The following is a 13,718-nucleotide window of genomic DNA, read 5'->3' as shown; positions in this document are numbered from 1 at the left end:
ACATTTTGAAAAGAGATAATAGTGTCAAAAGATACTAAAGTTAAAACCAAGGCTCTATGACAGAAATAAACCCAAATAAAGGAGCCCTTCTCCTCAGTAAGAAGTTAAAAATGATCATTCTTGAAGGGAGTATTGTGGGAAAATGTTCTGTCTCAAACTCATAAGAACAACTCTGATTTAATTTTAAAATAGTGTCTTCTTTGGGATGATCTCAACTAGAGCTTTCTTGCTGCATAAAAGTTTAAAAAAAGAACCTACGGACCATGAGTTGCTAATTATTCTTGTCCACAATGAATGGATATATCTAGCACCAATGAATCTTTATACATTTTTCTGGTCTCTAGGCTAAGAACAAATACCAGTAGTGATATGAGTAAGATCATGGAAGGTAAGAAAAGTAGCTTATATTGTTGATCAGGTTAGATGATCATTAATATCATTAATATCATTGCCGTCATTAGTAAACACTTTCAGAACCTCTTCTAGGCACTTAACTAAGAATTAGAGCCCTTGTCCTTTGTGTTATACTGCTAGAACCAAAAAATAAATACGTGTGTGTGTGGGGGGGGGGTGGGTGGGTGTGTGTGTGAAAATGCAGAAACAGTAAGCTAAAGTAATCAAAAGCTAAAATAAGCAAAAACTGAAACCAAAAAAAGAAAAGAAAACGCAAGTAGACTTAAGAGTTACATGATGTTAACATTAAAAAAAAATTCTTTCATTTTCTAATTTTGTATCCAGTTCACATGTATCCAGTTCATGCTTAATAGGTCTTATCTTAGGTCAGCTCTCACTTGGGTAGATTTTTGTGAAAACCCAAGAAAAAGAGAAAGATGTAGAAATTCTTAAATTTTCTTTTTATGTTTCTGCATTTCTGTTAGAAACTAATTTATTTTAGAAATGTGATAAATCTGTGGAAAGAAAACAGGCTGCAATCTGATTGTCAGTCGTGTTTTGAAATCACATGTGACATTTATTCTTTCATATATCTATTTGGGTTTTAGCCATGTGAAAAGCAGCTTATGGTGAATGAGGATAAAACAAAAGGATCCACTCTTACATTTTTTCCCAGGACCTTTCCAGATCTTCTCTGATTTCAGAATAATTTAGATACTATGCCCACAAAGATTTGAAAACACCACAGAATTGAAATTTGAAAGGAATGTGAGCACAGTTGTCCACCAGCAGATTCATCATACATTATTATTATAGATTTGATTCCCTTCAATATAGTACCCAGTCTCATGGAAAATGCCCTTCTCAAGAGTCCACTGAACACCACCTTTCCCTCCATGGAATACTCTAAGATTATAATTTGCTTCTAATTAAATGCATGTTACCTAAAGGAGCATCCTTCCACAAATACAATTATTATTATTATTTTTTGAGACAGAGTCTCCCTCTGTTGCTGGAGTGCAGTGGTGCAATTTTGGCTTACTGCAATTTCCACCTCCCAGGTTCAAGCCATTCTCCTGCCTCAGCCTCCCAAGTAGCTGGGATTACAGGTGCATGCCACCACGCCCAGCTGTATTTCTAGTAGAGACGGGGCTTCACCATGTTGGCCAAGCTGATCTCAAACTCCTGACCTCAGGTGATCCACCCACCTCAGCCTCCCAAAGAGCTGGGATTACAGGCATGAGCCACTATGCCCAGCCCACAAATACAATTTTTTTTTTCACCTTCAGTCATTGATTGGTTGTTTCCATTAAGAACAAAGAAATTACCGATTTAAGTCCCCTCATTGAAGAAACATCAAGAAAGGACACTGCTGAAAAGTCGAGAATGAGGCTGTGGAGGCTGATTTTGGGGACCTCAATGTTGAGAGGAAGCTGATCATTCCAGTCAATCTGGAAGGGCAGGTCTGTGGTATCGATTGGCTCGTCCAGTACTTGTATCTGATTGTTGTCCAGCTCTTCGTCGGAATCTTTTATGGTGTCAACAGTACATATAAATCCTTTCTGCAGGAGAGGATAACAAGCGTAAAAACTGTGACCAAGAAAAATATTGTGTATGTCAGAGATAGTCAGTGAGTTTCAGAAGCACTGATTCAGAGTTGAGCCAAACAATGGAATTGGACTACATGTGGTGGCTAATGCCTGTAATCCCAGCACTTTAGGAAACCGAGGTGGGAGGATCACTTGAGCCCAGGAGTTTGAGACCAGCAAGGGCAACATGGTGAGACCCCATCTCTGCAAAAAATTAAAAAATTAGCCAGGCGTGGTGGCACATGTGCTTGTAGTTTCAGCTACTTGCAGGCTGAGGTGGCAGGGTCGCTTGAGTCTGGGAGGTCAAGGCTGCAATGAGCTGTGATCGCACCACTGCACTCCAGCCTAGGCCACAGAGCGAGACACTGTCTCAAAACAACAACAAGATTGTAGACACTTGTGTTTGGTGCTTTTCCCAGGAGAATAAAAATTTTAGGGAGACCCTCAAAAGGATGTCATTTTAAAATATAACACTCATTGACACCTGAAATCCCTCGTTTATCTTGCATTTCACTTAAAGGAATGGAACTAACCCCTTGAATCATCCTTTACTAAGCTTTTAGCTATAATGCATAGAAATGTGGTCAAGGAACTTACTGGTGTTACTTGCAGCAGGCCTTGCTTCTGCAGTTTTCGGATTTTCCTCAAAGCTTTGTTGCGCTTGCGTAGAATTCGAAGTGGACTGAAGCCAACCTGAGAAACCCATTGCTATGTTACAAGAGTACTCAATATTCTGTTATGTATATAGCATAATTCTAACAACTTTAACTGGAGTGATTTGAGGGATTGGGACAGATAATAAAAATATTTGTGACAAAATTTAAACGTGGTTTAAACAACATCAGCAACAACATTGTGTCAGACCCATGGTCTACTCCACCTGTATGCAGTTACCAACAGTCAAAAGTTTTTGTATAACACAGTCCAGGATTCATCCATAAATTATCCATGAATGGACATAAACTCTGTTTGAATCTGTTTGTGTTTAGAACCTACACAACTCTTAGGGGGTTTTATTTTATTTATTTTCTATTTATTGAGTATGAGTGGCACCTACATAAGTATTCTGCTTGTATGTAATTTTTATCATTAAAATTTATATAATTGTATGTTATTTATTATTATATAATTTTATTTTATAATTTTAGTATTATATTTGAGGGTAATCTTTTTTTTTGACACTAATGAATTCTTATTGCTGTAATATTTAGTTCCAGATAAATAAGAGAGGAGGATCAAATTATGTAATAAATCCTTGGCCAGGCGTGGTGGCTCACACCTCTAATCCTAAGACTTTGGGAGGCCGAGGTGGGAGGATTGCATGAGGCCATGAGTTCAAGGGTAGCCTGGGCAACAAAGCAAGCACTTGTCTCTACAAAAAATTTAAAACTTAGTGGGGTATAGTGGCACATGCCTGGAGTCTCATCTGCTTGGGGGGCTGAGGCAGGGGGATTGCTTGAACCCCAGAGTTTGAGGTTGCAGTGAGCTGTGATCGTGCCAGCCTGGGTGACAAAGCAAGACCTTGTCTCAAAACAAAACAAAACAAAACAAATCCTTGACAAAAAATATAGTTAGATGGAGTTTACTAGAGTAATTGAAAAGGGCAGTACAGAAAACCAAATATACAATATAATCTCATTTTGCAAACAACAACAAAAAAGTGGGTAGAAAAATATCTGATGCGTATCAAACTAATAATAATAGTTAAGGTTTAAGGCAGAGGCTCTATGCAAGGTACAGAGAGACCAAAGGCATATTTCAAGAGGGAGGACTGAGTTTTTTTTGTTAACTGTCAAGATTGCTTCCTTGTCATCATCTCTTCAGTTTGCCAGGGACACTCAGTATTTATTGTTATTCAGTATTAACTATTCATTTACAACTGCTATACTGAATCTCTTGATGATGCAGTCAAATATTAAATGCTCCTTCATTGTTTCTGAAGTTGATACCCAAAGAAAATCTGTAGGATGACACCTACTAAAAGCCAGCAGCCCAAAATGTGGTAAATTTTTTTTACTCTACAGCAGAATTTGAGAAAAGGATTCTTCTATATTAGATGTCAGCTGAAAAGGCTTATTTCCCAACCTGTTAACAAACTCCCATAAGGTAGTTTCATCTGCTCTGGGACATGGGACAAAAAACACTGACACAACCCCACCTCAACATATGTGACATAACCCAGCCTCAACAATGACCTTACAGAATAATGACATTCCCAGATATTCAGTAAGATTACAAGGAAAAACATTAAATAACCCCAAACCTTACAGCATCGATAAGTTTCTGCCTAAAGAAACCAATGTTTGCAAAGTAGATAGGAGATGGACATCTGAAAATTTTCACTCCTTTCAGCTCATACATCTATAAGGCAGAGAAGCATTGTTAGATGGTGCCCATTAGATCCATACTTAATATCATTTAGCAAGTCAAAGAAAAAAATGAATCTCCCTTACATCGTAATAATCTTTTTTATTCTTATAGATGTTGCTTCTTCCAATATTAGCCAGTGTGCTGCATTTTGGACTGTCGGGAGAAAAACACCAAGTAAATCATTCATGTATGTTTGTTAAGCCTATAAGGCTAACACTGATTTTTTTTCCTCAGCATACCAAAGCAGGCTCACTTTTCAAAATGTAAAAGGTTGGGGAATCATCATGCTATCAGACACTCTGGAAGGTGAACACCTTGTTTTACTTATCTTTGTGTCCTCTCACAGCACCTAAAAGGTGCCTCCCATTTGTCATGTTACAGTTTATAAAGCACTCCATATGCTTTTGCCATTTTGTTTCTGAATATCACAGTTATTCCATGAGGTAAGGCAGATATGATTACCCAGTTGTATGGATGAGGACATGGAAAAGTAAAATGACTTGCTTATGACCATTTAGTTTGTCTCTATGTTTGATGGGTTCCCAGTAAATAATGGAATGAAATATAAATAAATGAAAGAGTGCAGGAGTATTTCAATATCAATGTATTCCATCAGTCAGGGATTGACTTTGTGATAACAACTTCTGTTCTAGAACTCCTTAGTTCCCAAGGAAGCCTCTTTCTCTGTCACACCATGTAATTCAAAATAGGCTCAGCAACCACATGGTAGTGATGTTACATGGCAAAGATTTTTAAAAATCAAGGCTGGGTGCCATGGCTAATGACTGTATTCCCAGTACTTTGGCAGGCTGAGGTGGGCAGATCACCCTAGGTCAGGAGTTCATGAACCAGTCTGGCCAACATGGTGAAACCCCACCTCTAGTAAAAATACAAAAATTAGCCAGGCGCAGTGGCAGGCACCTATAGTCCCAGCTACTTGGGAGGCTGAGGCAGGAGAATTGCTTGAACCCAGGAGGCAGAGGTTGCAGTGAACCAAGATTGCACCATTGCACTCCAGCCTAGGCGACGAGCGAAACTCTGTCTCAAAAAATAATAAATAAATAAATAATAACAAAAAAGATGCTTGGACTGAATTATTATTAAAAATCAAGAATTCCAAACGGCTTTTGTAGAATTTTAAGGTAAGAGGGGCCTTTGAAAAGTTCTCTAATCCAGCTCCATATTTTAAAGGTATGAGTGCAATCTAACAACCTATAAAAGAAATCCATCCACTAGATGGAAAGAATCTCAGTCTCAGTAACACATTTCCATGTTTAACAAGTACAAGGCAAAGACATTAAACCTGCTTGGAATAGAATTACTTTTGGTTTATAGCTGGGAGAACAGACTCAGAGATTTATATGATTTATTTGAACTGGAGTCAAAGCCAGGAGCAGACCAACAGCAGGTCTCCTCCCTGGGCTGATACTCTAAAGCCGGGCCATGCTATTGCCCTTCAGGCCTTGAAATGAGCAACTGGAGGGAGGATAAACTACCCCATCCTGATAGAAATGCACACCTATCAACCAACTACTGTTCTCTTAGCCAGTGACATTTTTTTTTCTCTTCTGATTTGGGCACGTCCAAGCATGCTTGGATGCAGAGCACTTTGAGCACTCACAATTGGGTCCTGAACACGATGGTTAGCAGTTGAAATGCCACACTAGCTGCCAGGCCTAGCCCGAGTCCCAGGACAATGGTGAAGATGCAGGTCGTGACCCAAATTAACTGTGAAAAGAAAGCAACATATACACTACAATTTACTTTGATTAAAGTACAATGTGGAGACGGGGTCTTTAAAAAAACTTTTTTTCTTTTTTTGTAGAGACAGTGAGACCTTGTCTCTAAAAAAAAAAACAAAAATTAAAAACTTTGCCAGACGTGGTGGAAGTTGGAAGTTGTCATCTTGGGCAAGGGAGCAAAGTGCACAGAAGACACTTGTCTCAAGAGGTCATTTCTGCTGGCTCAGGTTCTGGGCCACAAAAACACAAGCAAACATAAGAGGATTCAAAGAAAGTGTATTCATTTCTAATCCCATTTCCAACCCATTTAGGAAATGGAATTGTCTGTCACAGTGATAATTATAATTGCAAAAACCGCAATTATTTTTGCACCAACCTAATATAACCAGCTGCTGTTCATTAAAATCAGCAAATTAGACTAGGCATGAAGGCTCACATCTGTAATGCCAGCACTTTGGGAGACTGAGGTGGGAGGATCACTTGAGGCCAGGAGTTGGGCAACATAGTGAGAATCTGTTTCTACAAAAAATTTTTAAAAATTAACTGAGGATGGTGGTGTGCAGCTGTAGTCATAGCACTCAGGAGGCTGGGGCAGGGGGATCGCCTGAGCCCAGGAGTTTGAGGTTATAGTGAGCTAGGATGGCACCATTGCACTCCAACCTGGCTGACAGAGGGAGATCCTATCTCTTAAAAAAAAAAAAAAAAAAAAAAATCAACAAATTAACTGGTAGAGCTTATACTAATGTTTTACTCTTGGTCTGTGGATTTAATCGATGGTTGCTATCTTTATAAGAATTTTAGCATGCCAAAAGGGTGTTAAAATGCCCCACAAAAGTAAATCAACTGTAGTTTACTAGTTATGATCTTTAAATACCTAAGGGTATGTTAACAAGCATTTTTATACCACAGACTTTGACCCTGTTAAAATAGCAAAGCATGTGAGAGCAAGGGGGAGCCTTTCCAAATGAGAGTATTTCCAAAAGGAATGTTCGGAAATTAAGTTCTTCACAGATTCGTGGAAACAAACACATTATGTAATGAAAAACAGAAGCCATGCATACCCTAAAATTCCAAGAGTTTCTGTAGTATTTCGGATTACTGCAAGAACTTTTAGAATAGGCCTAAGGAAGTTCCAGACTAGTGTTTCATGGAGCCCCTTCTTTTAAATTAAAAGTAGCCCATTTTTTTAAAGTCCCAGAAAACGATCATTAGAGTATGCAATTTAAAAATAACAAATAAAACAAACTAATGTTATTTTGAACAGATATATAGAAACAAAATTTCACTTAATTTACAATATAAACATGCATTTCACATTAACATTAAAATGCTATTGTGATTTATCTCTCTTTCAAATACTATTGCCTCTACTTACACAATCATATTTATCCTTTCGCCACAATCTGCGTATTTCAGCAAACTGCATCAGCATTCCCTTTAAGTTTCCCAGTGCTAAAGCTGCCAGGACGGACTGTGAAAAACATAAACATCAGATGTACTTTAAGTTAATGAAATAAATCATATGGAAGCAAAGGTGAAGGCTGTAGATAAGTGTGTGCTTTAAAGGGCCTCAAAGCAAATCAAAGCATACACCCTTTTCCGGTGTGCGATGCCATGCAGGACACACCAGAACTGGGACTCTGACCTGTTCCTATGAATGACTTTGTCCCCACCACAGTGACAAGGCCTAGACTGCTCTTGTGATTATGAGATAGATGATCTGATGGCATTTAGTAGCCTGCACCTTGGGACAGAGAAAGGCAGACCTTCAGACATATGACAGATAAACACTTGGAATAAATTCTTCCCAAGCAGAGACAGTCTAATGTGTGTTTGTTTATTGGAGTCAAGGAGAAGGGGGTTGCTCTTTGTTAAAAAATAATAATAATAATAGCTTGGGGAGCTTGAGGTCCTGGAATGAGATGTCTTGAGGTGGGCTTTCTGAGACAGCATGAAACATATCCATCTAGTTCCTGCTGTATCCCCAGAACCTACTATGTTAAATGCATATAGGAGGGGCTTTAAAATTAGTCAGTGAATGAGTGGCTGAGCCAACGAATGAGTATTTCCCAGGCCAGTACTAATCCCTACAGCCACACTTCAGGCTTCCAATTCTTCCACTGCCAGAATGTGATCTTTTGTCTTGCAGGTATTGTGACAGTTAGGGTGAAAAATGCTAAATAGCTAAGTACATTCTCTTTGTTCTTTGGATTTTAACATAATTGTAGGAACATGCCCCTCACGCTCCCATTCCCCTTGCCAATTTACGTTGTTTTATTCTGAATAGAGTATGGAATTTGTATACTGCTATACCATGAAAACACAATGTACAAAGAAAAGCCATACGCAGTTTTTATTTTTATATCTTGAGGACGGTAGAACTGATCTGCCTATTTCTAATTTTCACAGGTAATCCTTATAATATAATATCTAAGCAATTAATTTTACTAACTGTGAGAATAGAGGTCACAACTTAGAAGAAATATGGTCTTAAGTGACTTTTAAAAAATTTGGTACACAAGTGAATGGCAGTTAAAAAATGCTGAAAATTGAATAAAGTCTGTAATCTACTTAACATACTATACTAATGTATAGTACTGATATTGTACTACAGCTATGTAAGATGTCACCTTTTGGTAGCTAGGTGAAGAATTCAGAGGACTGTACAACAGGCCTCTCCACTTTGCGGGACTTTAAATTCTCTAAGTATAAACTATGTCAAGAGACACCTGGCGAAGAGACTTCTTTTTTTTTATTGGGCATTATTTCCCAACTAGTCAGTATTCTACGGAAAAACAATTTGAAATAATTTACAGTGACATACATATATAACAGAGTACTTTTAAAGTAAAGATTACAGAGCATTAAGAAATCATAGAAAGGAAAGGGGGATAATTCCCGCAGGAACCTGGTATCCATACTGCATTTGATATAAAGGATTAAATGAAGATAAAATGCTTAGAGCTCTGCTGACACGCAGTGAGAACTCAACAAATACCTATTATGAGCTTTTACTATGGGTTATTTTGCCTTCATATGATAAAAAGAAGCAAAATAGTTATTCAGGTGAATGAAACAAAGACATTCCTGACCACAATGATCTAAAAAGAACATATCACAGGACCCTTTTTAAAAAGGGCTTTGATTAAATCTTGGACGAGATTTGGTAATTATTTCTTTAGTGTCTCCAAATTGATGTGGGCTAGGTAGAACCCAAGTTTATACCCAGGGAGAAGTATGAGAGGGTGGAGTTCTCTCTGTAGGGGTGAGTGTGTGTGTGTGTTTATTTTTATTGAGATACGTTCTGTTTCTTTAGTGGTGACTTTTTCATTCCTTTTATGCCACTTATTTTGAAATCAGAAGGATAGCCTATGGAGAATGCATATTTTTAGCAAATTGTTCTCTGCCCTGCTTGAAGATGGATTTGGCCAGTGAGCTTTTTGAGATGACCACATTGGGAGTCTAGAAACCTGGGACCAAAGTCACCGTTCGGCTACCAACCAACAAGGAAAAAAGGCCTAGGTAACAGCCAATAGACATTGGTGGGCTGTATCATATCTCTATGTCCTTTGTAGCCAGAAGTGTAATGCAATGTAGAATAATAACAATGTTAACAATAATGACCATCATTTATCAAGTGTTTATCATATGCCAAACCCTCAGCTAAGTAGTTCACATTCATGCTCTTTTTATTTTTATAGTCACTCTCTATAGTGGGTATTATTTCTCTTTCTATTTTACAAATGCGCTTGAGGTTCAGCAAGGTTTAGTAATTTGCCCAAAATCACATAGATGATAAGTGGCAGAGCCAGGATTAGAAGGAGGTCAGCAGGGCTCCATGTACCACCTCAAAATTATATTAAAACCACAGGAACAATGTATTTACTGTCATCTTGTCTCCTAGAGAGCCTTTGCTTTCCAGGGTCTGATGGTATGTTTTACATCTGAGTGCTGCAACAGTTTACAAAGCATTAAACTAAACCCTCAAGCTTACAGGCAGAGGAGCATGAGAGTAGGGCTGGGAGGTCTGTGCTGGCTATTCACTCCCATCCCATAATCCAACAGTGTTGGTCTTGGAGTTAAACCAAAGTTCTAGGAGCTTCAGAGTGTGTTCCTAAGAACGAGTTGTGTGGCTGGTAGCGCCATTCTCTGAATTACAGAGAGGGCCTGATTACCTTAACCTTTAACAAAACCTCGACTCAGTCCATGCATATTGAAGGTGTGGTGCCAGGTGCCCTCCTATTTCAACATTAATTCTGTTTGGGGCTATGCACATGCAAAGTGTAGAGGAGATAAGGCAGGTTGGGCATCTGTGTTCCTAACATTCAGAACACGTTGCCAGGGGAAAAGAAATATTTTTGGCTCACACAGAGTATTGGCTAAGAAAAGTACTTGAGAGTTTGTCATTACCTCCTTTCCCCTAGTTTAGTTTGTGCTTTCAGAATTTAAGAACCAGGGTCCTTGATTTACCACCAAAAGGAGAGATGCTGTCCAAAGACAGTGTTACCCTTTGTAGAGGCTCCAGGAGAAATCCAATGGCTAGAATGACAATCAGCACGACGATGGCACTAATAAGCCCAGCAATCTGTGAGGATAAAAAATTATTATCACCAACTCAACTTTTCCCCTGGCTTGAATTTCCTAGTTACTAATGCTAGGACGGTACTTGCAGCAAATATCTTGACATACCTGTGTTTTGCCTCCTGTGCTCTCCTGAACTGCTGATCTGGAGAGGGCAGTACTCCCAGCAAATCCTCTGAATGCTCCACAGACTATGTTACTCAATCCCAAGGCTATTAACTCCTGACAGGAAAACAAGAAGGAACCTTTTTCAGAAGTGGCACCATTGATATTATGTGTGCAAAATATTATTTAAAGTTGCCCATTGAGACCCCAGTGTAGTTTGTATACTTACCTGATTGCCATCAAGTGGGTAATCGTGTTTGAGGGAATAGACGCTGGCAACTGAAAAGGCCACTGCAAATCCAACCATTGCGATGGCAAAGCAATCTCCTATGGTTTCTTGGAAAACCGTCACATTAGGTGCATTAGGGGGCTCAAATCTAAAATCAAAATTAAGCAAGTCTGAATGTCACCAACCAATTTATAAACTGATATGATCATTGGACAAATCTATGAATGAATGCAATCTAGGCTGAGTTGTGTCTCACTTTGGAGTATGATTAACGAGAATTTAGCTCCACTGACAACTTTGCAATCTGCTTTCTTACTGCTGAAAAGCAACACTGCCTGAATTTGGTAAAAAATTGCAAATTCAATCCAAGGATAGTGGTAAATGAGATATGATTTTGCTAGTAGAACCACGTTATAATGTGCATATGTATTCCTATAAGCTTCCTGCAAAATGTCTTCTATTCCACTCGTATTGTTATGCTGGGTTGCAAAGTATTACTCAAAATGCTCCCGATAGTTATCCATAGATGAAGGCCCTTTGAGCAAACACAATTGTGAGACAAGGAAAGCAAAAAAGTCTTCTTTCCATTGATAATAATAACCTTTCATGGAATACTCCTGGTAAACAGATGGGCCTTGGACTGCCCTACACTACACAGAAATGCTAGAGCCAACCATGACCCTAATGGAGAGTGGGTTTCTCTTTAAGGTGATATATGTCAGAGAAACCTTCAACTCACAGGGCATACTTCTGTATTTATGCCTCATGAATGTAGATCAGTTCAATTATATTTACAACTTGTATTATAAAAGGTGCATGTATCTCAAACTCAGCATCAATTTACTAAAATGTTCCACTCCTGTAAATGTCTATTTCTGACATCAGACTTATTGGAAGTGGGTTAATTAGGTCTAATCAACTCTTTCTGAATGGCTCTTCCACATTTTGTGAATGTCTATGGTACTACATTTTTAGCTCTAATTTTGAAGAAGTACTATTATACCATATTCTGATGCCATTATAAATCCAAAGGTTAGCTTGGAATGTTGCTTTGTTTTTTTAATAACCAGGACTTTATTATTCTTTTGTTCTGGTCTCTGAACACCGTAGACAGAATGGTGTGATGAAGATTTACAGTCTAAAGACTTGGGTTCATTTCCTGGCTCTGCCACTTGCCCTTCCCGAGTCACAATTTCCTCATTTGTAGAGCGAGGATAGTAACACTTGTTCTCTGATTTTTGAGACGGGGGTCTCCTGTTTCCCAGGCTGGAGTGCACAGCTCACTGCAACCTCCACCTTCCAGGCTCAAGAGACCCCCCCGCCTCAGCCTCCCAAGTAGCTGGGACTACAGGCACCCGCCACCATGCCCGGCTAATTTTTGTATTTTTAGTAGAGACGGGGTTTCACCATGTTGGCCAGGATGGTTTCAAACTCCTATCCTCAAGTGATCCACGTGCCTTGGCCTCCCAAAGTGCTAAGATTACAGGCGTCAGCCATGGTTCCCAGCCTTGTTCTCTTTTCTTCGCAGTTTAGTGGGAGGGTCAAATAATAAATGCAAATACTATTTACACACTGTAAAACACAAAGTACCTGTTAGTTATTATTACAGGATCCCTCTGGAATCTGAATATACCCCTTATGTTTCCTTTACTGTTTCAATGAGCACTTTTCTTCAGCCAAATTATTTGTATTTAGTGTATGAGACTTTGCAAAATAACTAAGGTGGAATACTCATGAACAGCAGGTTAGCAATAATTAATAATCACTACCTTCCAGTTATATTCTATTTGCAATCAACAAAAACCTAAAATACCTACTCAATTATCACCCAGAAAAAAAAAAATGGAACATAAAAAGCTCAAGCGCTTGCTACCTAATTTAGGTGTTAAACTAGTAACAATAGTAGTGTAATTTGAACATTTATTGTAAGTCAGGCACTTAAATATGTTACATGTATTAACTCACTTAACTCTTAAAAGAATCCTACTTGATAGCTAGTATTTTTAGCCTCATTTCTACAGCCAAGGACATTGAGGCACAGAGTTTTTGGTAATGTGCTCAAGCTCAAAAAGTGAGTCAGAATCAAATCTTAGGCACTCTGTCTCTAGAACACTTCAGCTTACCTACTAGGTTACACTGCCTCTCTGTTGAATGCAATGGTTACCCGTTCCCATACCCCACACACTGTGGAAAGAGGTACACTGACATTGAAAATATACTCACTAAATAAGACTGTTGTTGAGGTGTTTAAGGTGTAACTCAGTGATCTTAAGTTTATCTTTTATTTTCCAAACCCTTCTGACAAGATCCTGTTTGATTTTACATTTATTTATTTATTTATTCTATTTGGTTTATGTCTCCCAAGACGCTTAAGTGAAATCACTTGAAAGTGGCAGAATAGGCCGGGCGCGGTGGCTCAAGCCTGTAATCCCAGCACTTTGGGAGGCCGAGACGGGTGGATCACGAGGTCAGGAGATCGAGACCATCCTGGCTAACACGGTGAAACCCCGACTCTACTAAGAAATACAGAAAACTAGCTGGGCGAGGTGGCGGGCGCCTGTAGTCCCAGCTACTCGGGAGGCTGAGGCCGGAGAATGGCGTGAACCCGGGAGGCGGAGCTTGCAGTGAGCTGAGATCCGGCCACTGCACTCCAGCCTGGGCTACAGAGCGAGACTCCGTCTCAAAAAAAAAAAAAAAAAAAAAAAAAAA

At 39.0% G+C, this 13,718-nt stretch overlaps 1 protein-coding gene across 3 annotated transcripts in view; it reads right to left on the bottom strand.

The window, feature by feature from the left end:
- The window catches only part of LOC105475884 (solute carrier family 26 member 3), a 37,979-nt gene that overhangs the window by 6,566 nt on the left and 17,695 nt on the right, over positions 1–13,718 (bottom strand). For all 3 annotated transcript variants that reach the window (XM_071094682.1, XM_071094683.1, XM_071094684.1), the window contains exons 9-17: positions 11,010–11,157; positions 10,784–10,897; positions 10,602–10,679; positions 7,470–7,565; positions 5,974–6,080; positions 4,436–4,505; positions 4,251–4,343; positions 2,580–2,675; positions 1,722–1,955 (exon numbers count right to left, since the gene is read on the bottom strand). In XM_071094682.1, coding sequence (XP_070950783.1) covers positions 1,722–1,955; positions 2,580–2,675; positions 4,251–4,343; positions 4,436–4,505; positions 5,974–6,080; positions 7,470–7,565; positions 10,602–10,679; positions 10,784–10,897; positions 11,010–11,157 — 1,036 coding nt within the window. The remainder of the gene's footprint in view (positions 1–1,721; positions 1,956–2,579; positions 2,676–4,250; positions 4,344–4,435; positions 4,506–5,973; positions 6,081–7,469; positions 7,566–10,601; positions 10,680–10,783; positions 10,898–11,009; positions 11,158–13,718) is intronic.

The sequence above is a fragment of the Macaca nemestrina genome, chromosome 4 (assembly GCF_043159975.1).
Source record: "Macaca nemestrina isolate mMacNem1 chromosome 4, mMacNem.hap1, whole genome shotgun sequence".
Taxonomy (NCBI): domain Eukaryota; kingdom Metazoa; phylum Chordata; class Mammalia; order Primates; family Cercopithecidae; genus Macaca; species Macaca nemestrina.
Note: the sequence above shows the minus strand (reverse complement) of the source record. Positions and strands in the feature narration are given on the sequence as shown.